Source organism: Cylas formicarius, unplaced genomic scaffold (assembly GCF_029955315.1).
Source record: "Cylas formicarius isolate icCylForm1 unplaced genomic scaffold, icCylForm1.1 PGA_scaffold_9__14_contigs__length_23061073, whole genome shotgun sequence".
Taxonomy (NCBI): Eukaryota; Metazoa; Arthropoda; class Insecta; order Coleoptera; family Brentidae; genus Cylas; species Cylas formicarius.
The window spans coordinates 10,963,048-10,988,484 of NW_026844365.1; the positions used below are offsets into that span (position 1 = coordinate 10,963,048).

The window sequence follows — 25,437 nt, forward strand, 5'->3', positions numbered from 1 at the left end:
GAAAAATAAATTATATGAGATACATTTTAATAATTAATATCGCGCCAATCGAACGTTGATTACAGAGGCTCGGGACAAAGGAGACAAGGAGAATGGGGTTTTAGACATAATTTAGATAATAAGATCTGTCATTTTAAGGGGGATATATTTATTCACTTAGTAATTTCCGAGTCGCAATTAAAGGGTTACATTACGGACACAAAAAATCTCTTCCCGCAGGCGATATTATTTAGATCGCACGATATTCCTGTGCAAGTCCCAGTACAAGTGGCATGTATCCGACCAAGAACCCTGTAAGTAGACGATTAGGCCGCACCTACTACTGGCACGTTGCTCGCGCCTTTTCCAGCCCCAGAAATGGGAACAAGCCTACTCTGTTCCGGCGAGGTTTCTAAAACTAGCCGGCGTTTGGCATCAAGACTCTTGGCCGGCCGCGAAACGAATCCAACACATTCTATTTTTCATCTTGTGCGTACTATTCGACGTCGCGATCTACATGGAACTGGCAAATTTGGTAACCTCCAACGATTACGAAATGTTGTCGGAGCATCTATCTCCCGTAGGGTTTTACACTAGCTATACTATAGCTATAGTGGTGTTTAAAGCTAACGGTAAGAAATTCAAGAAAATGACGTCTAGTTTGGAGTCGTCAGTTTTCAACGACCTTGCTTCAAGTTCGCTGAAGATCAAGGAACGCTGTATTTTCGAATCGAACAGGCTGTCGACCTTTTTCCTATCTACGGTGGGCTGTTCTCTAGTGATCTACCTGGCCCGACCTTTGTACAGCAATTATTCACTTCCTATAAGCTTTTCTTACAGCGTAAATGGTATCAAGTACTTCCTGGTGTACTCCCTCCAGATCGTCTCGGTAATCTATCTGATTATAACGGGTATTAGTCTGGTTATGCTGAACATAAGCCTGTTGAACATCGCGTCGGCGCTGATCGATGTCCTAAACCAATCAGTCGCGGGTCTCGGACAGCTAAGTGGAGTGGGAGTTTTGGTGCAACGTCATTCGGTCATAATTAGGTAGGTCCTAAAAATATGGGAGCAGATTAATCCAGCTTAAATTTTAGATTCGTGCAGGAAATCGACGAGGTATTCACGTACATCTCACTGACTCGATGTCTGACCAGCATCATTTCCATCTGCAACGGGTTGTTTCAACTGACACACACGGTGAGTTTGTTTTCTTCCAGTCGCTTTAACGACCCGTCAATTCTAGAGGAAAATTCCAAGCGTGACGTTTGTATTCAATGTGGTTTACGTCTTCAACGTCCTCTTTGAGATCGGTATCTACTGTTGGTTCGCGACCGCGCTGACCGAGAAGAGCTTGACCCTCACCGACGCATGTTATAACTACGACTGGCCCGAAGAGTCACTTTCTAACCAACGATCATTGCTGATGATCACCGCGAGGAGTCAGAAGCCTTTTTACGTCACCGCCGGGAAGTTCGCCAGGCTCGGCGTTGGTTCGTTTCTCTCGGTAAGGGTTTGAAATGCAATATTTGACTCACTTTTCGCCATTTAATATAATAATAATAATAATAAATTTTACCCTTGACATAATCATCTACAGTTTACAGACTCAGTCTCATGTGTAACCACATCACACACAAATTGCCTTTACTGACGTATAACATTTGTTTTTTTAAACACACTTTATGTGATAACGTTGTTTCCTTTCCAGCTCGTCAAAATGGCGTACTCATACTTCGCACTGATGCAAAGCTTGTATGAGAAGACCGAAGATTTACGGACATTATGAAAGTATACCAAGCGTATCCCTGACCTTATTTTTAACGCGCCGCAAATTAACTCGATATCGATTTATTTTTTGTCCACCCATTCACTTGTTCACGATACTTTCGCCATCTCGGCGGGACGAGGAGGGGAACAGTCTCAGTGTCTGCCATGCGAGTCGCAACTCGTTTATTTTTATCCGTCGCCATATTAAGCGCGTGTTTCGCCACCAAACGCTGCCCCCGCGCTGAAAAATTCAACGTGATCCTCCAATGGACGCACCTAAACTACACCTGGAGATCTCCCGAAGAGTACGAAATGGCCGTCAGCACCGGGAGGTACGTTCCTTTGAACAACGCTCCTACCGGAATCAAGATTTACAAGAACACCTTGTTCATCTCGGTTCCGAGGTTCCGACCTGGTGTACCGGCCACCCTGGCTTCGGTGGAGGCCAAATCCCTCAATCCCTTGCTTGTACCATTTCCCAGCTGGGAGATGAGCGATGAGTCCAAGTGCACCAACCTTCAGAGCGTCCAAAGCATGGAGATCGATTCCAAAGGGACTATGTGGGTATTGGACGGAGCCAGGATCAACGGCTACTCCAAATGCCCCGCCAAGCTTCTACTTTTCGACCTCACAGATGGAGCCGGTCTCTTAAGGACATATACTTTCTCCAACGAAATATCGCTCCAAGACGGTGGATTCTTGAACGATTTGGTGATCGATGAAACCGATGGTGAATTTGCTTACGCTACAGATAATTCGCAAATCGATCCTGGCCTGATAGTATACTCGAGGTCGAGGAACAAAGCGTGGAAACTTAGAGACGCCTCGATGTATCCTCAAGAGGGTGCTAGTAGATTCGAGGTTAATGGGAAAATTTTGGACAGTTTCCTTCCCTTGGATGGTATCGCGCTGTCTCCAAAATCGGAAAGAGGCTCGAGAAGGGTGTACTACTGCGCTATGGGGGCGTTAAACTTGTACTCCATCCCCACCAAGGTGCTGAAAGATTCTAAATTGATCGAATCTGGAAACTGGAGACGCCACATCGTCAAAGTGGGCCAGAAATTGGCTCAAAGCGACGGGCTGGTGATCGACAACGAAGGAAGCATGTTCTACACGCTTTTGCCATACAACGGGGTTGCCAGATGGAGCACCAACTCTTCCTTATGGAGTTCTGAGATAATCGACCAAAACAAAGAGACTATGGTGTGGCCCGATGGGTTTGCCTTTGACGAGAGCGGATATATTTATTTAATTACTAATTATATTTATAACTTTATCGACCCCTTGGCAGAGGTGGAGAAAGACGGTCGGATTCTGTTTAGAGTGCACAGATACCGCACAGGAACCAAAAGTTATTTATTTACTTAGTTTGGAATAGCATTGTTATGTTGAATGTAGACACCTCTAGCTAGTAAAATAAATATTGCTTGTCATGATATTTTTTTTTGACGTTCACCCTTTCCGAAGAACTTTTCCATATAATTATAAACGAATAAAGTTTTGAAGTACGTCACTTCGTTGAGATAGAATAACAGAAACTCAGCAGAGATTTTATTCCGCTACGCATGAAGGTAAAATTTGACACAGCGTGCCTCTGTCACTGATTAAAAAAATTGTTTTAGTTCAAACAAAATTTCACAGTGTCGGAGAGAAATTTAATTCAGAAAGTGGAACGGGAAATCAATAAAAAGGATCTGGAATTACGGGCCGGCAAAAAAATACCCAGCAATCCCCTGATTCAGAAAAATCTGACGTTTTTGCAAGGCTACGATCAAATTTTCGGGACGCCTCAGTATTTCGGGCACTCTGGCGCCAGATTTAGAGGATCCCTAAGGAACCACAAGTCTTTCGATTTGGTTCGCGATTTAAGACTGGATCAAGCGGAATTTATTAAATCTCAGGTACTCCAATGACACTACAATGAGAACAAGTCAGTATGCGGGCCTTTTAGGTCAAACAAAGATCGAAGTTAACCAAACATCACCGTCTCAACGAAGCAACCACCAACAGATCATCAGCTGGATATCTATTTGAAACAGACGCTGTAGGAGATCACCAGAGTGAATCTGAAAACAAAGAATCGACGCAAACTTCAAAAATGGCGGAAGAATCGGAAGACGTTGAGCAAGATCTTGCCGTCGCAGAAGAAAAAGGGGAAGAGGAAAGATTTGAAACAGAACCGGAAAAAATGGATGATGATTTCTTAGATCAAGAAGAGGAATTTGACGATATACCCGAAGAGGATGAAGAAGTAGGGTTGCTCGGAAAATTATTGCTTAAAATGTTTACCGTCTTCTTTTTAGGAAGATGATGACTTGCAAGAGGTGGAGAAAATGATCCAAGAAGCGTCCGACCAATTGGAGAAAGTGGCCGAGGAAGGTCAAAAAGTGATAGAAAAGCTTGTAATGGGCGTTTTTAATGAAATGATCGAAAATCTAGTTTTTCTCTATTTTAGGCAGGGGAGGAAGAGCAATTAGAACTGGTAACAGAGACGTTAGTTGAGAAACCCGAAGGAGACGAGTCCGTGTTCAAGTTCGATGCTGCTACAGATGCGGCGGTTCTGAGAGAGCTCGAGGAGGCGGAAAAGCAGGCCAAGGTAACTGCCAAGGTGATTGCGGATCTCAAAGAGAGAGTTGGGGAGCTTTTGGAGAAGGAAGAGATGACCGAAACGGAGGCCAGAGAGTTGGAGGCTAAAAACATGGAGCTGAAGAAGCAAATGATGCTTTTCGAGGAGAAAACTAAGAGGATGCAGGCGTTGCTGACTCAAACGAATCTATTCGACAAAATGGTGCCCATCAAGCCTCCTTTACAGGTAAAACATGCAGAAGACGTGTTGCCGAAGATGCTGGTATGTGGTTACGGCGAAGACCTGATGCCGAAGATCGTGGTCTGTGACGATAAAAAACGAAGCAAGTCCAAAAGCCCATGCACCGCTAGGAGTGTGGTATCTTTATGCCAGAATTTCCATTGTTGATGATGAAAACCTCATTTCATTTTAGAGTCCCATAGGCAGACAAATGATTGATAGTTACCACATGCTGGAAGACAAGCCAAAGTATATCTGACGTGACAGTGACAGCACGCGTACTAAATTCTCCGTGATTTTTTTCAGATTCGATCGAAAGAATGTATTAAACAGAGATGAAACTCTAGGATGTCTTCAAAGACAGGTTTGTGTTTTGCGAACCGAAATGGCAGCCGTACACCAGGTCAATGCTGCGTTTACTGAAAATCTTCAGGTAAATCTATAGACAAGGTTTCATTTTAATTTATCTCTAAGCGATTTTAGATGTGCCCCAATCCAGAGTGCCCGAAGAATTCACGGCCCGGTTCGCCCGCAAAAAAGTCCTGCGGGCCTGGCCGAGGCGTTTGTCCAGCAGAAGTCCAAAATAGGCTTAAAGAGTATTCACACACCACCACCCAGCTGGAGAAACAACTAGGCGACATAGAAATAGAAGTGAAGGGCATCCAGGAGGAACTTTTAGAAGTCCAAAAGGAAAGAGAGCATTTGGAGCACCACAGGAAAAAGATGTGCGTGCCACCATCCTGTCGCCACATACCTTGTATGCCTGCCACGCCCAGACTAACGTGCGGTGGCGAGGATCAGAAATACAAGGAGTTGAAAGAACAGTACAACAGACTTCAGGAAGATTTCAGAGCAAAGCTCACAGAGGTCGCAGGATTGAGGGCCGACAATGAAAAACTTAAAGACCAAACAAAAGCCGCCGAAGACGCAAGGAAAGCGCTGGAGGACAAGGTCAAGGAACTGGAAAAGAGGCTTAAAGAACTCAGGGGTGATTTGGGAGTGAAGGTTGGACATGCACCCAACGGATTCCAAGTTTAATGGACGGGTTTTAGGGATCTGGAACCCGAGAGCAAATAGTGGAACTTGAACAGCAGCTCAAGGTGTTCAAAGAGATGTACAGGCAAGCACAGGATGAGCTAGAGGAGCTGAGAGCGCTAGCCGAAGACGTTCAAGGTCAGCTGGGTAGCTACCGCAACAAGGTGAGGCCGCGGGCACCGGTGCACCATTTCGCTTAGGTAGGGGTCTTTCGTAGTATTTAGAGGCAATCCAGACGGTAGAAGAGCAACGGCGCCAAATCGATATCATGCGCCTGGAGAACGACAGAGTTAGCGAGCAGGTCAATTTGGAAATCCAACGGGTGAAGAATCAGTTTCAGGAAAAGCTGCAGGAGTTGGCGCCGCTGCCCGATATTCTCAAAAGCACGCAAACCAAGTTGCAGGAGGCCCAACAGCTTCACCTACTGGCTGAGCGTAACAACGAAGCTTTGAGCAAAGAGCTGCAGCTGTATAAGGATAAGCTGCAGGCTCTCAACGACGAGATGGACACGAGAGTCGGCGACGGAAGCGAAGCTCTCAGCCAAAAAGAGCAAATGGCTTTGAAGTTTAAAGAGTTGGTGGAGAGAGAGCGGGGACTTAGGGATGAAAACGAGAACTTGATCTCCGAAAAAGAACGGTTGAAGGAGGTGGCGGATGAAAATGAAAGGGTCGCCAATGAGAAACTGCACGAGATCGCGCAGCTGGAGAGCCAGTTGGAGAACGTGAGGGAGGAGTCGGCCAGGCAGGTGTCGAGGATCAAGGATCGGTGCGAGATCGTAAGGAGGAGCATGCAGAACCAGATATCGGACCTGGAGCAGCAACTGGCGCAGACCAAGGCGTGTGTGAGGGTGAGTATTGGAAATGTGGGGATTACTTCGTTGATATGATTGATTTTAGGCTGCGGAGAAGGACAGGGACGAGGTGAGACGAAAGATGCACGTCCAGATCGTCAATTTGGGCCAGAACTTCGAGGACGCGCAGATGCGGATCAGGAATTTGCAGGGACACGTGAATTTCCTGAAGAACGCGTACTGTTCGCCGGGAGATGCCACCAGGACGGCGGATCCTGATCCGTGTGGCTGTCCGGCGGAATACTAAGGGACGCGAGGCAAATAAAATTACATTTTGGTTTTAAACGCCTTTTATTATAAACATCGGATGTCGAGATTAGGTACAACTTTTTATGTTACAAAAGTGAAAAATTAGCCTATAGGTATGCACAACGGTATTTACAGGGTGATTGCACGCGATCCCTTAGCACGTCAAAGCTGACTTGAGCCACTGGAAATAAAAATCGTGAAACCTTAGCTTGTCAAATTCGAAGGTTGCTTACCTCTGATAAGTTTAGTTTGATGCTGCCGTTTTGCAGAGGATCTTTGATTTCGAAAATGTCTAGAAAAGACTTGGTGTTAAGAGTTCATCAACATTTCAAAAACGATATAAATAACAAAAATAATGAAAAGATAACTTGTCAAAAACATTTTCCAGGTTGCCAAACGTCGAAAACATGGTTTAATACGATAAAATTTATAGAGCAATGTTTTTAACATGTTCAAAGGTATTTTTCGATTTTTGCGAAAAAAGTTTAGACGCACGTAGAAATAATGAGCGAAGAAACAAAGCTGTTTTTATTTTGGATTTATTTGTCGAGACTTTCTAAATTTGGCATAATTATTTGTGATAAGGAAATAAATCGATTATAATCATTTTGTTGTTATTGTAAACAAAATTAAGTTACACAACGCGCTATTTAATGAAGTAATTTAGTTAATCTAATTTATGAGGTACGAGAAAAACAAACCATCTTGTAAATAACTAACAAAATGCAGACGTTGAAAATAATACTAGCTCAAATACTTTCTGCACATAATAATAAAATTACAAGGACTTTACATAAATAAGAAGTTAGAAATACACACAACTAACCAAAACTAACCCAACCAAAAAAAAATTGTTTAAAATAATGTGCTGACCATTAATTGCAGTAAGAACTTTTTAATTTTTATTAAAAAAATGCCTTTTAACAAACAATTTTGTTATAAGCAATTCTTAGTTTAATAGTCGACACAAAAATGCTAACCAAAAACCAAAATAAAAGCTCGATGAAATTTCAATGAGCAAAATTATTTTTTAAAACTTTTAATGCCATGTTTTGAATTTTTTCCAAACAAAAAAATAAAAAAACTATTATTAAATAGATTAACGAAACTAAATTAAATAAACTAATTTAATAAAAATTTTGTCTTTTAATAATTCAATAAAAATTATTTAAATGAAGTTTCCAAGAGAAAATATTAGCTTACAAAAAAATCGAAAAATTGGCTAGTCAACCCAAATATTCATATACTCACTAAACGCGACGGTCAAATGCAAGATGGACGACACAAAATCGCCGAACCGCAGCGTGCCATCTTTCCGCATGTACCTCAGGATAAGCGTAATGAGCACGTCGCTGCTGAGCTGAAAGCCCACCTCCAATAGAGCGTCCCTCAACCTTTCCGCTTTGAGGATGCCGGTCCTCTCTTTCGTATGGTTCTTGAACGCCATTTGCCAAAACTTGAGGCTGCACATCAGGTCTTTGAAGTCGGCGAACTTCAGCCGTCCCGAGCTAGAGTTCTGGAATCGCGAGGAACACGTGGAACCGACCAAAAGTCGATACGAGACGGCTTACCTCGAATGTGAAGACTATCTGTCTGCAGACTTCGATGGAGGCGCAGCTTTTGATGTAGTCGTTTGGTAAACACGCGTCCAATAACTCCTGGAGTTCGAACGCGTTGACGGTCCGATGTTCGTCGGCCAGTTGAAGAAAAACCGCTTCATATTGACTAAAACTTTTGCCGTCCAGCAGCGGGGGTGCCTTCACTATCGCTGACTTCACCAAACAGGGAACCGTGTCTACCAGTTTGAGCTTCAGAGGTTTGCTGGAGTACACCCTCAGAGTGAACCCCGACTCTTGCCCCGGCTCGAATGTTGTAGGTATAATAAGGTACCCCCCTTGCTCCAACTGACACCTAAAGAGAGGAATAAGCAATGAGTATTGTTCAATTGAATGATTGGAGTACCTCACCTGTGGCTGACTTGGCGACTGTTGGTGTACTGTGAATTGAAAAGGGACTTGTTCTTCTTAAAAAATCCTTTGCCTATGGTGTCGGTCGTGCTCTTGGGTAGCGAATAGGCGGTAAAACCTATAACCTTCGGCTCCATAATGCTGTGCTGGTTGAGCGACACCACGACTTCTTCCATCTCGCTCAGCAGCAGGTGCAGCTGAGGATTGATGTGGAACGTATCGGGGTTGTTCCGACACCCGCCTGCAGTCACCCCCTTCTGCCAATTGCCTTGGTACAGGCGCATCTGCCAGGTGTTTTTGTTGTGTAGACTAGGTTCGTCCCGGCTAGTATCACTGTCCAGGTGCACGATCTCTAAGTGGGTGAAGGTCTTGACGAATTCGGAGTAGGGTATCCAGAACTCTTCGTCGGACGTTTTCGACTGGATCCGTTCGAGTTCTTGGGGCGGGAGCTCCGCCCAATCGGGCGAGTCCAACGCCCACGGACCCACGTAATCCGTTGCCAAGCCCAGCGGGTTTCTCAGCTTTATGAGCTGCACGGAAACATTATTGAATGTCTCCGCGCGTTCTATAGAGTAGATCCTGTAATTGACTCCGGTCTGTATGCCGTTGACCAACTTTTCGGTGTGAGATCTGACTTGGTTCGGCGGCTGCACGGCACACGTTATGATCGAGGTCATGTCAAGCAGTTTGTGCAGCAATCTGGCACATGACGTCGCGTCTTGCCTGATCTGTATGCTCTCGGTTATGCCGCCGGTCAAGTCAGCCAAACCGTCGAGAAGGGAACCGTATTTGAGGGCTTCATATGAACCGTGTAACCTAAAAGGAGGAGGTACTGTCAGGCGTGAAGTTTTTGTCCGTCTTGGCCAACCCAGAACCCAGGTGTGGTTTTCTTGGACCTTTGTACGTAATACAATTGGTCTCCCCACGAAGGAAGGGGGACGGGAAGCGGAAGTTATTCATTCATGATACTTAGACGTGCATCTTCTACTCAGGTTTAGTTCGGTCAACAGTTTGGTGACTTTGTGGAGTGTTTAGGTGTATCAATAATTTGTATTTCACGGGAAGAACAAAAGGAAGCTTTGACCTTTAAGATAAAGCTCGTAGGAGCGGATTTGGACTCTTAAGATTAAGAATAAAATAAACCTTTCCTGACTCAGCAATTCCAAGTTTGGGTGTTCGAAGGAAAAGTCCAACACGTAAACATTTTACTGCTTTTTCATCTAATTGGTATGAAAAACTGGTATCGACCTCCATTTTGAACAGCGGAAACCGTAATCCGGCATTGTTTTCGTGTGACTTTAACAACGGTGAGCCGCCATGAATATACGGAGTGTTATTTAATATGTGTCCGATATTTAACATTATGACTTCTCAACTATTTTAAAAATTACTAAAGTGTCTGTTCACGTTCTTATCTAGCCAACTCTAAAATATTTATATGGTTATGAACTTTTTAGAATATACTCACATACAATTCAATACAAAAAATATTAATAAATAATAATATAAATTTTATTATAACACTGATATTGTGGTTACATCTTTATACCTGCATGTACCTACTGGTATATTCAGGGATTTTCTGCTTTTTTTGTTGAGAACTTTTAAGCCTTTTTTTCCGTAAAACGTCATTTTCTAAACAAATTTTCGTTCAGAAATCGACATCAATAAAACCTTCGACTCCCTGTACATTAAAAACGAAAAATGTTACACCACATGTTTATAGTAACTTTTTACATGACAAAATTCAAATAAAGATTATTATTTTTACTTCATCAATCTAAGCGAATCGCGCCATCTTTGTCATTGAATTTCATTAACCCTCGTCAGCTACCAAACATTCACTCCGGAAATATCGGACTCGTGTTAAATAACACCCTGTATATAATAATATTAAGCACTAAAATATATTTCTCATCATTTTTATTCTTAACGTGGGGTTTTTTCAAACAGGGCGTCGAAAGCGGGACAAAGTTGCGCTTCCAATCACGATTAAAGCGGCGCTACGGGAGCGAAATCGGGCTATCACGCAGGCCATACGTAACCGCGATCGCGTTGGCCTGTCGTGGTAGCGGCGTGGCCCAAATCCGATTTGTAGAACAATTACTTCGCGTAACAATACGCGAAGAGATTGATATGCAAAGTGGATGGATGTGATGTGAACAAACCAGCTCGTGTACGCAAATTACTGCGAACGGTATACCAGTTAACGCGAACGCGATTCAAATTGAATGTAAAATTGCCTCGTTACCGTTACTGCCACTTTATCACCAAACCCGGTATTTGTTAAAGCGATCGTTATTTTTTTTTCCTTTTTTTACATTTTTGGTTAGCGTCATACTGGGTCATTCTTACGGGACAACTAACTAGAATCTCTTAAAATGACAAAAATGACCTTATTGCAATAGAAAATTGCAAAAACCAAAATTGAAGCTTAGCTTCCTATCTTAACCTATTTTTCTAATCTTACAAAACCTTACGGCAATCTGATAAGGAAGAAAAGCAAATATGAAAAAACAGATATACCAAAATAAAAGATATACACATACACTACGAAAGTGACCAGACGATCTTATTAAATCCTTGTCCTCATTAAATTTAAAGCTACTGAGACATATTAAGCTACTTGGTACTTCACTATGACAGCTAAAGGCCTAAAGTAATTCAAACAGAAAGTGTATCATCAAAGATTAAAAAAATGTGTTGAGTTTCATAGAGACATAAGTTCGTGTAACAGTGATTGCAGTAAAATGGAGCAATATTAGAAAAATAAACAAATTCAGTTTAAGACACTGTTAGGTACACCGATATTTCATATTTAAATTTTAATATAATTGAAATCCAAAAGCGTGTCGGAAAAATTGGGTGGTATTTGAAATGCCACTTATGAATTTGTCCGAATTTCGTAAATAACTTACTTTATTCTTAGTTTACAACCCAGGGTGAGAGAAACATAAACAGTAAATAAATAGAAGAAACAGGATCTTTAAAGTTCAGATTTATCATTTAAATAAAAGAATTTACACTGTAATTACTAAATTCTATAGAAAGAAAATGTCAATAAAGATTTACTTGTCCATAAATAATAATTAATACCTAGTAAAAGTCACAACTAATATTACACATATGAAAATGTCGCCTTTAGTGAATTTTATTACCTTTTTTATATTTATTAACTACTAAACAACTAAATTTTGAGAACGGTCTAGAAGGCCTCTAAGTTTCAGTGCGTGGAACTAACCAACTATATAGTCTATTTTCAAGATGTCTTTAAATATATTTTTTAATAAATCGGGAGTTCACTTTGTTACAAACAGATTAAATCCAAGTTTCATTTTTTGAAATCTTGCAATTAAATTGAATTTTGCCATTTGTTCATATTTTTTTTTACTTAAAGTGTTCATTGGTCTAATATTACATTTTCTAATATACAGGCAATTGACATGTAAAAGTAAAAACATCACAAAATGCAAAGGGAGAAGAAGGAACTCCAAGGCTCCATGGATATTAACACCATGTAAAGGTGTTCATGGTTCTAATATATTTTCTAATATCCTAATCAACAAATGCCAAAGAAGAATTAAAATCACTAGGAAAATCATTGGCTAAATAAAACTCCAAAGGAGTAGAACAAACTGTCAAGGATGTTAACACCAACAGCACTTTGAAATCAAAATAAGCATACCAAAAGGCTAAGAAGCTTGCAAACTTAATTTGAATACAATAATTTTTCTAGCAAACTTTCTTCAAAAAAAAACATCTGAGTATTTAATTCACGATAGTTGTAAGCGATTAATGTTTTTCGGAACGGTATCACACCATAACTTTGCTCTTAGAGAAGAACACTACTTGTTGATTTGTAAAAATAGTTCACTTTCCTCTTGGTCAGCAAAGTGAAAACGCCAAAAATCCTTGTTCCTTTTCTATGCCAGGTCTACAATTTCTTCTGACGTGCTTTCCCATTTCCGGTCATTTAGAACACTGCCTTCTTTTGGGCACTCTTTAAAGAGACCTTTCAACAATTCCCGTCTAAGAGCAAAGCACACTATCTTCAGATATTCGAGACAATTAGGTGAATCTGTATTGTATACGAGTAATGCTTTCAACATTTGTTTGTAATTTTCGCTTGTTGACTATCTTCAATGGTTAATCTTTTTGTATTGATTTCAATACATTCATATTCCACCACAGTTCAAACTTTCTAAGGACATTAAAAAAATCTTTTGGGATCGGCGTTCATGTAGCGAAAATAAACCAGAATTCGATCAAAAAAATACAAACCAGCTTCGTTCGGTTGGGAGAAAGTGATATGCCAAATACAAAACGACCCGAACTGTTTACCGCTCAAAATGAATAAGAAAAACAAGTAACGTTCGTAACCTATTGCGACCTCAATATTAGAGCGCGCATAAGAAAATAGCTGCTTTCTTGCCCACTATGAACATGTGGCCGGAAGCGCAACAAAGAGAAACCGGAGATAGTTTTATAGCGATACGATAAGACAAAACCGACAAACACACTGAGACACCCTGCAGAAACGGCTCGAGTACTTCTAATTGGTATTCGGCGTAGGTTGATTTAGAACCAGATGTTTGATCTGCATTCTAAACGGGTTTAACGAACAGGTTGAGGAACTTGAACGCCTTCAGGTGTAAATTCAGTTTGATACCGCGGAACCCTTGTATACAAATTGGTCACAAACCACCACCATTCGCGAGGGATCGACGGTATCTCGTACTCACTTCGCGTACGCCTTCTCCAAGAGGCCCGGCCAGAAGTGATCCGAATTCTGGGACTGCAGGAATGCCAACCTGCCATGGACCGTGGGCAATCTGTCGTCCACCAACACTTCCGTCCACTCGCCGCACCACCACAGTCGGAAACGGAACACCCCCGAGTACTGATCGCCGCTGAACGATTGGTCGGCAGGTACCACCCTGTAGTACAGTCCTTTATTGAGGTAGAGTATTCCCAGGCACGATACCAACCATCTGTCGCCTGTAAAAGTGTTAACAACAAGATGGAAAAATATAGTATATTCATTTATATAGTTATTTATTTATTTGTACAAACTGGCTTGTTACATATAATCTTGTATTACGTAGTTAAATAAATATACTAAACGTAACTAAACTAAGGCTGTAGCAATATGGCTCCAGTTAGGTTTGAATTTTGATTCGGATTTGCAAATAGTGGAGCAGTTAATTAAAAAAAAAAAACATTCCTATAGATGTGTTGGGTAAGTCAGCACGGAAATATTGTAAGCAAACTCCCAAAAACCATATCCAATGTTGCTATACAGAAAATAACCCCTTTTCGTCTCACATCACCGCAAAAATCTGACGTTGTCGGAGATTCAATCAGACCCTTGAAGAGCCACTTAGGAGAGCTTCAAAATGATGTATTACTCAACCACCTTTAAACCGAAAGAAGATATAAAATACCAATAAAATTCGTTTTACTAATTTCGGAATCATAAAAAAATGTGACGTTGCCCCAGGTATCGAATTAGATCATTGAAGAGTCACTTAAGAGATCTTTAAAGTGATGTATTGCTCAACCACCTCGAAACGGTCGGGAAGATATGAAACTACCACCAATAATGAGATACCCTAAAATTCGTTTCATTTATTTCGGAATCTCAAAGAAATCAGACGTTGTAACAGATATTGAAGAACTGCTTAGAAGAGGTTCAAAATGATGTATTACTCAACCACCTTGAAATCTCATTATTGGGGACCGTTTCAAGGTGGTTGAGCAATACATCATTTTTGCATATGTTTTTTTGGAGGAATATCATAAGTAACGAACTGGTCCACTGTAATATTTGCAAATCCGAATCCAAATCCAAATCTAACTTCAGACATATATATATATATACATATATATATATATATATATATATATATATATATATATATATATATATATATATATATATATATATATATATATGGAATTTATATATACAGGGTTTTTCACTTAAAACTCCGCACGTCAATAACTCCAAAACGAAAAGAAATATTTAATTTATGTAAAAAGTAGTCAAAGTGTGGGGTCAAGTAGATATTTCCTAAAGTTTAAAAAATTCGACGCCTGCAAAGAGCTGGGCGTCGCGACGCGTCGAAAAATTATTCGATTGCAGAGACTTTGGAAATACGCGCATACAAAAGTACATATTATTTAAAAATTTTTTGTTATTTACTCAAACTTATTTACTTTACCCGTTTCTAAGTTATACCGATTTAAAGTAAATATTTCTTGATTAATAAAAAATGTGATTAACGCTTATTTTTACAAGTGTGCCATGAATGTTAGTTACTATGGCAACCATTGTTATCGCAGTTGTTTTAAGTGCAATTACAAACAATAGATTTCAACTATTTTAGTATGATTTTATTTATTATTTTTTATCGATTTAGTTCTGATAACATGATAAATAAATGAGAAAACAGTAAAATACCTACAAGTTAATAACCAAAATTATTATTGCAATTAACTACATAATAAGACATTTCAAAAATTTTGTTCAAAATTATGTCCATCTGCTCGAACACAACTATCAAAAACTTTTAACAGATGAGCTTGGGTCACTTGTAGGAGAGTCCTTCTTGTGATAGCGGCACACGCTGCACTAATTTTGTTAATGAGATCAGCCATATCTTCGATAGGTTCTTCATAGATAACGTTTTTTAGGTAGCCCCAAAGAAAATAATCTGGTGGTGTAATGTCCGGGGACCTCGCCGGCCACCTTACCGGTCCATTAGTACCAAACCATCTATTGGGATATTCTCGGTTCAAATACCACGTTACTATTTGGGCATTATGTGCAGGTGCAGGCGCTCCATCCTGCTGTAGCCACATATTCATTCTAGTGTCAAGAGCCACTTCTTCTAATAGTTCCGGAAGTGTAGTTTGAAGAAATCTTAAATAGCGATCTGCATTTAAAGTTCCTTCGTAAAAGTAAGGTCCAATAAGGAATCCATTTAATATGCCGCACCAAACATTGATACTAAAAATTCGTTGCTTACCTCTTTCTGTAATCCAACGAGGATGGTTTTCGGACCAAAAACGACAGTTGTGTCTATTAACGATTCCATTATTTTGAAATCGACTTTCGTCGCTCCATAAAATTTTCGAGAGAAAATTTGCATCTTGGCTATACAAATCGGACAATGTCGCTAAGAAATACATTCTTCTAGCATAATCGCCTGGTTCTAGTTTACTTTTGTACGGGTGAAAAGAGTTTCTATGTAGAATTCTCCACGAAGAACTTATGGTAACACCGGTATTTTCTTTTATCTCTGATAGGGATATCTTGGGGTTATTATCAACCTGCTGAATTACAGCAGCAGTATTTTCATCATTTGTAGCCGTCCTGTTCCTATCTCTTTTAGGTTTTATGAAGCTGCCATATTCTCTTACGTTTACATAAACTTGAAAAGGTTTTTGCATCGGGGACTCTTCTATGCGGATAACGCCGTGCGTAAACTCTTTTTGCTTCTCTACAATTGCATCTGCATTCTCCAAACACCAGTAACATGTCTACTTTTTCCTCATTGCTAAATTGCACCATTTTCACATAATAAATCTTAGTTTTTTTTAAACCGAACAAATTTGGATATTTCTTGTGACAAAATGTGACAATTTTTTGATACAGCAATAACAACTTACGTTTGTAATTGCACTTAAAACAACTGCGATAACAATGGTAACTAACATTCATGGCATACTTGTAAAAATAAGCGTTAATCACATTTTTTATTAATCAAGAAATGTTTACTTTAAATCGGTATAACTTAGAAACGGGTAACGTAAATAAGTTTGAGTAAATAACAAAAAAGTTTTTAAATAATATGTACTTTTGTATGCGCGTATTTCCAAAGTCCCTGCAATAGAATAATTTTTCGACTCGTCGCGACGCCCAGCTCTTTGCAGGCGTCGAATTTTTTAAACTTTAGGAAATATCTACTTGACCCCACACTTTGACTACTTTTTACATAAATTAAATATTTCTTTTCGTTTTCGAGTTATTGACGTGCGGAGTTTTAAGTGAAAAACCCTGTATATATATATATATATATATATATATATATATATATATATATATATATATATATGGAATTTATATATATATCTGTATATATATATATATATATATATATATATATATATATATATATATATATATATATATATATATATATATATATATATATATATATATATATATATATATATATATGGAATTTATATATATATATATATATATATATATATATATATATATATATATATATATATATATATATATATATATATGGAATTTATATATATATATATATATATATATATATATATATATATATATATATATATATATATATATATATATATATGGAACATATGGAATATTAAAATTTAAATCTTATTCTATAAGTAAATGAATCCTTGAGATTTGCACCTGTATGTCTAAAAACATTCCACAATTTTTGCATACCCATTTCGACTGTTTACCTCTTACCTGAAACCAGTTCTAACATATCTGGTCGCAATTTCACTCGTCTCGCCTCTTTTTATACAACGTCATTGGATGCAACCAACACTAAACAATGCGAGGCCACGCCTACGGCGTTTCGGAGGCGAAAAAGACACGTGAGTTTTTGCGTAAAATTGTTCGCTGAATGCGGAACCTACCGATTAAAAAAGGGGGTCTCATTTCAGTGCACACAGGCTTCCTCGTGTCAGCTGTTTTAAAACGTGACAGCAAGCGATTAGCTTTGGTAGACTTTTCGGCCTTAACGGCTCTGATCGCGAAAAAAAAGCTCTCCGGTGGGTATAAAATATTACAGCTGTTATTCTCGTGTTTTGCAACGAGAGGCATTCGAACTCGAGGCACACACACACACACAGACGCCCAGGCTCAACATTTTCACATCCGTTTATGGGACGTATTTCCTCCGATGACGCACACGCGAGAGGTGTCGCCCATAAAAAAATAATCGAGGCAGCGAGGATTATGCGGTGCATCTAGAAGTAGATATACTCCGTACCAGTTTAAGTTTTAGCATGGCTGACGAAGCTGTTGTTTTCTTTGTACAAATGTACAATCTGACAAGTACCGAATGTTGTGTGGTACTCAATAGGGAACTCGAACAAATTTTATTTTTTTTTTAAATATTGCTTATAAAAGCAAATTTAAAGATCCCCAAATATGTGACCGGTTGTGACGTCAATCCGCTACTAACCATTAGAGAACGACAACGCGTTCGTCTTGGTGGTTGTAATTTTAATTTTAATATTGATCCTGTCGCTTGCTTTTGTTATCTTGTGTTTAGTATCAAACAGAAAGTTTTGAAAATGACCGAATCCGATTTTTTAAAACGTCAATCTGATGATTTACCTTTAGTGGATATGTTTATGGTGACGTCTTACATACAAAATACCCAAAGTTTTTCTTTAGCCACCAGTTTTAAACTAATATAATATTGTAATCAGCTTAAAATTTTCTAGTTTTTAAAATTCAAATAGTATATAAAATAAGATGTAAATTATTCAACAAAAAAAAAATTTTTTTAAAGTAGTGGAAACGTAAATACTGGTTTTAAAGTATATTGCCATTGATAACTGTTACAAGGCCATTCCTATGGAGGCTGCAACAGGTTGAATGCAAGAGTACAAAATTTTTGTACGGTCAAGGTGAAAGTGACACCTGAACATGATATTGACAAAAAACGATTGCTTTTATTTTGTGATAGACGAATAAAAAGTTTATGTGGGGTTTTCTGGGTACTGAAACACGATGGCACGATTTGTAATATTGTTTTTGTATTGCTTTCATTATTATCATGTAAAGCACAGTAAGCACAAATACAAACACACCTTTACCTGAGAATAACATTACAAAATGTCGCCGTATGGATCGAAAAGCAGCGGTATGACGTCACGATCATTCCCGCGTGTTTAGTGTCGTTTAAAATGAATAGCCCCGTGGCACAGCTTGAATTATTAATTGCAACTTAAATACTGGATTTTGCATTTTGATACTTGGTATGCGTTATTTCGTAGCTCCCGACTAAGTTTAGTTTTTATATAAAATTATTTATTATTGATCAATTTTGTATTATTATTATTTGAGGATTACCTATTAACGAGTTCAATATAAATACTCTCGTAAACAAGTGGCCTTATATAAGCAACACAATATCATTTGTGTGGTTGTAAACATGGCTTCCGCTTGCCTTGTACGATTTAGATCCCAGGCGGTTGTACTATGTTATATTGCGTTTTATTTCTGTTCACTTTTTATTGCTTGCGAAGTGGTTTTTTTTAGTTTAGCTTAACTTTAAAAAATGATTCCTTGGGTAATTTAAAAACTAAAAACGGACCCGCAAGACTTTTGCTTCTAGTTTTTGACGTTTAAATCTAGGCTGTTTAATTTCCATTTTTTGGTTATTGCTTCATCTATTTTATAATTTCATTATTCACAAGTATATTGCTGTTTATTTTCTATTGTTACGGGCTGCTGAAATGCTTTGAACATATTTTTATATTATCTGGTCAGTTAATTAATAAACCTAAAGGTAGATTTGCAAAAAATTTACCATCAAAATAAAAATCATCAACTAGCAAATAATTTCATTTCAATTTCAATTTCATTAATGTTAAGGCTGGGCAGTTTTCAAATAAATTTAAATATAACATGAACATAAAAATAACATGAAAAATATGACTTCGATATTAACGTGTTTTCATTTTTCTCTTCGAAATATTAGTTAGATATTGACTGCTTTTATTAAATTTACAACCTCTGCAACAGCGCCATCTTAACGTGAATCGCATTATTATTAAACGGCCAGCGCATTTTCAACTAGTTCAGTTTTCGTTAAGTTCAACAACATAACTTCTTGTTCTTTTTATTCGGTACTTGGTTATTAATTGTTTCTTTTTAATAAGTCCACTCTAAGTTTCGTAAGCTAATAATGAGTCATTTAGTAGTTTTCAAATCACTTTATTGTTGATATTTGTTGCTATATTTTCAAGTTGCCTTCAGTCTCCTTCATTCTTATTTTCTTTGACAGAAATTTCTCAAAGTGGCAAAATATTTCCCAAACTCCATTGGCATTGGCATATCGGCCGCAAAACTTAATCCAAATTTAACGTTACAAATGTCAATGCGCCAATGCCCCAAAAGTTAACCTGATGATAGCAAGTAACCATCGGTGATTAACGGGTTGCGGCAACGCAGGTGATCATAAGAATAATATATTCTTGATAGTCGAGACGCATTCTTTCGCGCTGACGTCACGCGGGGTTTAGAAAACACGTTTTCGATCGCCTTTTGACGCGCACGGGATTAAGCGACAACTGAAGAATCAACCGTTTTAAGTAAAACTTCGTCTGCCAGAATACGACGCAAAGTGGGCCAGGATGACCGAAAAAGTTTGAAAAATTATCTAAAGGCTCTTCAAATCATGTGATACAGCAAGTAAAGGCCAAACTAATGAAAAATTACTAAATTTGTATAATTAGAGTACCTGATATATAAGGATTTTTTATGAAGTTCGTGAAAAGGTGAAATACCTTAATGTGTTGTGTTTATAAGGCATTTATTTGGAAAATCAAAAATGCGGCATCTAAAATTCATTCTGTGGTATATATATATATATATATATATATATATATATATATATATATATATATATATATATATATATATATATATATATATATAGGGTTTTTTACAGCTGTCGCTGTCTCCCTTCTCTCAACCTACGCTTCCATCCATCTCTGTCCTGCCATTCATCTCCGATACCTCTTTTTTCCATAGATTCATCTACTTCATCCCTCCAAGATCTTCTGGGTCTACCCCTTTTCCTTCTACGTATGGGGCTCCATTCTGTTATGTTGTGTATCCACCTATTTCTGTCCGTTCTTCTTACATGCCCATACCATACCAATCTCTTTTCTTCAATCAATGTTAAGGTATCTTTCTTGACACCCATTCGCTGCCTGATCTCCTCGTTTCTTACTTTGTCTATTCTCGAAATTCTACAACTTCTCCTCCAGTATTCCATTTCAGTGGCCTGTATTTTACTTTTGTATTTTTTGTTGATCACCCAGTTTTCCGCGCCGTATGTTATTACGCTCTGTACTATGGTGTTAAATATATGTGATTTGGTGTGTCGAGTGATGTGTCTATGTTCATTTCTTCCTCTGTTGTCCCTTTTTGAGATATTATGAAACCTAAGTATTTGAAATTTTTGGTTCTCTATATTTGATAATTTTCATCGACTTGTAGGTAGTTTTCTCCATCTTCTGTTGTTGCCAGGTATTCCGTTTTCGAAAAATTTATTTCCATTTCATTTTTCTCATATTCTTCCTTCAGTTTTCGTAACATGTAACTTAGGTCTTCTTCGTCTTGTGCGAGTACAACTTGGTCGTCCGCGAAATTTAAAGTGTAAAGACAGTCGCCTCTGATTGGAATTCCCATTTGTTCACATTTTTTCTTCCATGGTTTTAAGATCTCCTCTAGAAATATTTTAAACAATGTTGGTGATGTGGAGCATCCTTGTAGCAGCCCTTTTGTTGTTTTAAAGCTTTTTGAGAGTCTATCTTCGATTTTTATAGATATTTGGTTTCCTTCAAACATTTTTTTAACGGTCTCTATTAATTTTTGTGGCAATCCGATGGTCTTCATTGCCTTCCATAGTATCCCCCTGGGTATGGTGTCGTATGCTTTTTTTAGGTCTATAAAAGCTAAGTGAACCGCTCTATTTTTAGCCATTTTCTTCTCTATCACTTGTTGTAGTGTATATATGTGGTCTATACAAGATCGACCCGCCGTAAAACCTGTTTGTTCTTCTCCAATTTTGCATTTTATTTCTATTTCTAGTTTTGCCTTTACGAGTTTTCCATATAGTCTTCCCATAGATGATATTACGCTAATTCCTCTGTAATTTTCACAATTTTTACGGTCGCCTTTTTTGAATATCGATGTCATATATGCAGTTGTACACTCTTTTGGTAGTTGTTTATTTATTTCATTTATTGCTCTTAGAAACATTTGGTGTATCATTGGGTATAGTTTTTCTGATCCGTATTTTATTAGTTCAGGAACAGTGCATCCTGGGCCGGCAGCTTTATTATTCTTCATATTTTTAATGGCCATTTTTACTTCTTCTAAGCTAAGATCTATATCCTTTTGTTCGTCTGATGTTGTTTCCGAGTTTTCTCCAAAAAAGTAGGTCTATCCTCTGTTAGCAGTTTTTTGTAGTATATTTCCCACATGGTATTTGGTATGTATTCTAGATGTACTTTTTCTTTCCTAATTTAATTAAATTTAATTAGACGCCAGGATTCTGAATTACGCGTTCCTCCTATATATTGTCCCACATTTTTGCATGCCTCTTCCCATTTGTTGTTCTTTTCTTTCTGTACTATTCTTTTGACTTCTCGATTTTTCTCTCGGTATATCTCTCTATCTTCATTTTTTTGAATTTAACCACTTCATATAAAGTTCCTTCTTTTCATTTATGATTTCCCTTAGGTCTTTATTAATGTCTATTTTATGTTGGTTTTGTGATTCTTCCTTCTCTCCGAGAGCTTCAGTAGCTACTTCTTTGATGCATGTTTTTATGTGCTCGTATGTTGTCACTAGGTCGTCGAGGCTGAATTCTTCCAGTTTTTGGTCTATTCTTCGCTGATATAATATATATGATATATAACTCATCGTGTAAAAGCTGTATATTTAACTTTTGTTCTTTTTGTTTATGTTCAAATGCTATTTCTTTTTTTGGTTCACGTTTGTTCCATGACCAGGGGAACTCCATTTTCGCGCTCAATAACCTGTGGTCTGTGGCCGCATTCTGCACCTCGTTTCACTCGGACATCTTTTATTTTAATTGAGGAATTGTTTTTGACTACAATATAATCTATAATTGATCTGAGATCTCTGGTTTCTTGTACCCAAGTGAATTTATGAATTTCCTTGTGTCGGTAGAAGCCATTTGTAATCTTGAGATTATTATAGCATCGTTCTCTTTTCTTCCTGTTCTTCCTTTGAAGTCTCCTGCTATTATGAGTTCTTGATTTTGTTTAATTTTATCAATTTCTTCTTGTATCGTTTATATGAAGCTTCTCTTTTCGATTAGTGCACTATCTTCCGTTGGTCCATATACTCCGATTACTATTATGTGTCTTCCAAAAACCACGATATATATTTTAATAACTCTATCATTTATTGGTTCTAAGCTTTTTATACATTTTATCCATTTCTTTTTTATTAAGATACCGCTCCAGCAATAAAGGACATCATCTATAATTTCTGTTCCATTTCCTTTTTTCTTGGTTTCGCTCACCACTAGTATGTCCAGTTCCGTTGTTTTAAATACATCTATTACCTCCTTGCCTTTGGTTCTTCATCCTTGGATATTTCAGGTACCGAAAATTAGTTTTCTATTATCTGTTTTTTGTTTTTGTTTTTGTTTACGTTGGTTGAGATTTAAGACTGGGTTTCGTACACGATCAGCATGTTTGCCCCCCCCACCCCGTATCCGTTGGGCTCCCTCTTCTGCCTAAAAGTCCATTGGAGGTGTGAATTACCACCCGGGGAAAAATTCCGTGGTTTTTCATCCTGCTTCTAGTCTATTTGACCCTTTATATTTTTACATGTACCATGGAGCTTAAACCTGACGCCATAACCCCCATTTGGAGGGCCTTTTTCTTCAGCCGCCCATTCTGGGAACCGTCGCTGTTTCCAGCGGCCCATTGTGAGTCCGACGCTGCGGTGGTGCTTGTTGGTCCGCGGGAGGTATTTGATTTCCCTCCAACCACCCATATCTGGGAGGCCTTCCCCTATCCACCACCTGGGGACGCGCTCTCTAGGAGTTGCAAGCTCTCCCGAGAGCTTGTGATAAATATCTGCACCAGAATTTAGAGTTTCTGCCTTTGAATGAGTAAATAATGTAGAAAAATGTCACCTTGTATTCTTTATTCTGAGATCTGAAAAATCTCTAGTTTTTCTAGGAACCGATTTGGAAAAAAAAAATATTTCAAAATAAAACTAAACAGTATCAACTTTAATTTAATAATAATAGCAATAATAAAAGAAGTTTAATTTTAAATCAACGCTTAATTAGAGTCGCTACATTCGTCTGATTCCCTCATAGTTTTAATATTTTCTTTGAGAGGCTTTGATTTTGGGTAAATTTGCGATTTTTGGATCAGATGAAAGTAACAAATTATGTATCTGTATCTTCGGTACTCTTTATTGTCCTCTCGGACCTATTCGGAAAGTTGTAAGATTGACACTGGACTGGACTTCACGATCTCTTTTCCGTGGGATACAGAGAAACAAATAATCGAGCAGTAACCGATAACTAATTTTTAGAAAACATTCTAAGCACCTAATCCACGGATGAAGTGAGGAAATGCCATATACCAGGTATTCCTCATCGACCTCATCAAAATTTGGTTCAAAATAGTATTTTCAAATTTCGCTTAACGAACAAAGCCTACATATATTTTTGTTGAACATATCATTTTTATAAATTTTGGAAATATGGAGAAATCTGTAAATCAAAAACTCGCCATGAAACTGAGAGGAGACGAATAAAAATATGTTTTTATAAGATATGGAGGAAGAGATAGGCAGAATTTTATTTTTTAGAAAGGGTTTTCTCAATTCTTGAGATATCTCTAAGAAAAGTTATAGGTAATCAAAGAAAAACACAGATTCAATTAAATAACAGTCATGTGGAATCCAAAAAACAAAATCAATATGTCCTTAAGTAGCCTAAACTTACCTCTATTAAGTTTATCCATTGAAAAAAGGTACTTATTTATCGTGGCCACAAAACAAGACATTTTTTTAAATATTTCTGATATTTTAGATAGTTCAAGGCATGCTTGTTAGAAATTAGGAATTTTTCAAACTTTTTGGGCCATCCTAGCCCAATGTGCGATGCTTGTTTACACTTCCTTAAGTACGCGGGAAGTTTATCTGCAGCACCAGCAAAAGGATAAACGGGGCCCGCGCGTGATAACCGTGTCAATTTTTTCTTTCTTAGAGATTTTCCAGAACGTGACGACCAACAACGCTGATGCGCGTGTCCGTTATCACGGTAGGTCCAATTATTTCCGCCTAATTTGCAACCCGCTGCTCTGTCAGAATTCGGACGGCGAATATAGCCAGGCAGTATATATATATATATATATATATATATATATATATATATATATATATATATATATATATATATATATATATATATATATATATATATATATATATATATATATATATATATATATATATACAGCCGAGTGAGTGTTTAATGAACGAGTGACTTAAAAAGTTTACCGAACATGTTGCGTATTATAGTTTTTCTACGACCGTTAGATTTTGGGTACATTTTCGCAAAACAAGACGAATACATTCACTGACATGACCGTTAGAATTGACAAACATCAAAATTCAAGGCGTGGGAAATATCTCCGAAAACATCCGGTTGCTCCGAAACCCGTGCGGTAAAATCCCGGAAATGTCCGAAATGGCTCGGATCCGTGGGAAACGAAAGTGACGTTTCCCGCACACTAGATCGGTGTGTAATTAGGTATTTTACAGACGGGAATACAAAAAAATTATTTTTTGAGTTTGGACTCTTAAATCTAGTTTTTGGTATTGATTAGTGTTTTAGTATTGACAAAAAGATCAACAATTACGGAAAATCGTAATAATTCTATTACCATTCAACCGAGCGGAACTGACTATGAAGGGT

At 38.0% G+C, this 25,437-nt stretch overlaps 4 protein-coding genes across 4 annotated transcripts in view; 3 read left to right on the forward strand and 1 right to left on the reverse strand.

The window, feature by feature from the left end:
- Positions 1 to 170: 170 nt before the first annotated feature.
- Positions 171 to 1,895, forward strand: LOC132707584 (odorant receptor Or2-like). Its single transcript, XM_060679490.1, has 5 exons — positions 171 to 293; positions 350 to 1,029; positions 1,077 to 1,179; positions 1,226 to 1,486; positions 1,691 to 1,895. Exons 1-5 carry the CDS (start codon positions 273 to 275, stop codon positions 1,766 to 1,768), a joined length of 1,143 nt encoding a protein of 380 aa, XP_060535473.1. The 5' UTR covers positions 171 to 272; the 3' UTR covers positions 1,769 to 1,895.
- On the forward strand, positions 1,769 to 3,210 carry LOC132707582 (protein yellow-like). The gene has a single exon (XM_060679487.1). It carries the CDS (start codon positions 1,915 to 1,917, stop codon positions 3,115 to 3,117), a length of 1,203 nt encoding a protein of 400 aa, XP_060535470.1. The 5' UTR covers positions 1,769 to 1,914; the 3' UTR covers positions 3,118 to 3,210.
- On the forward strand, positions 3,187 to 6,712 carry LOC132707577 (myosin-9). The gene is made up of 11 exons (XM_060679482.1): positions 3,187 to 3,320; positions 3,372 to 3,650; positions 3,701 to 4,000; positions 4,053 to 4,151; positions 4,205 to 4,693; positions 4,749 to 4,804; positions 4,862 to 4,988; positions 5,039 to 5,560; positions 5,608 to 5,754; positions 5,808 to 6,437; positions 6,487 to 6,712. The coding sequence occupies exons 1-11, from the start codon at positions 3,315 to 3,317 to the stop codon at positions 6,685 to 6,687; spliced, it is 2,856 nt and encodes a 951-aa protein (XP_060535465.1). The 5' UTR covers positions 3,187 to 3,314; the 3' UTR covers positions 6,688 to 6,712.
- A 9-nt stretch (positions 6,713 to 6,721) lies between these two features.
- LOC132707578 (calpain-C) overlaps positions 6,722 to 25,437 on the reverse strand; it is a 33,475-nt gene continuing 14,759 nt past the window's right edge. The window contains exons 4-9 of the mRNA XM_060679483.1: positions 13,399 to 13,654; positions 8,657 to 9,472; positions 8,261 to 8,600; positions 7,941 to 8,205; positions 6,923 to 6,981; positions 6,722 to 6,870 (exon numbers count right to left, since the gene is read on the reverse strand). Of these exons, the coding sequence (XP_060535466.1) occupies positions 6,844 to 6,870; positions 6,923 to 6,981; positions 7,941 to 8,205; positions 8,261 to 8,600; positions 8,657 to 9,472; positions 13,399 to 13,654 (1,763 nt within the window). The 3' untranslated portion in view covers positions 6,722 to 6,843. The remainder of the gene's footprint in view (positions 6,871 to 6,922; positions 6,982 to 7,940; positions 8,206 to 8,260; positions 8,601 to 8,656; positions 9,473 to 13,398; positions 13,655 to 25,437) is intronic.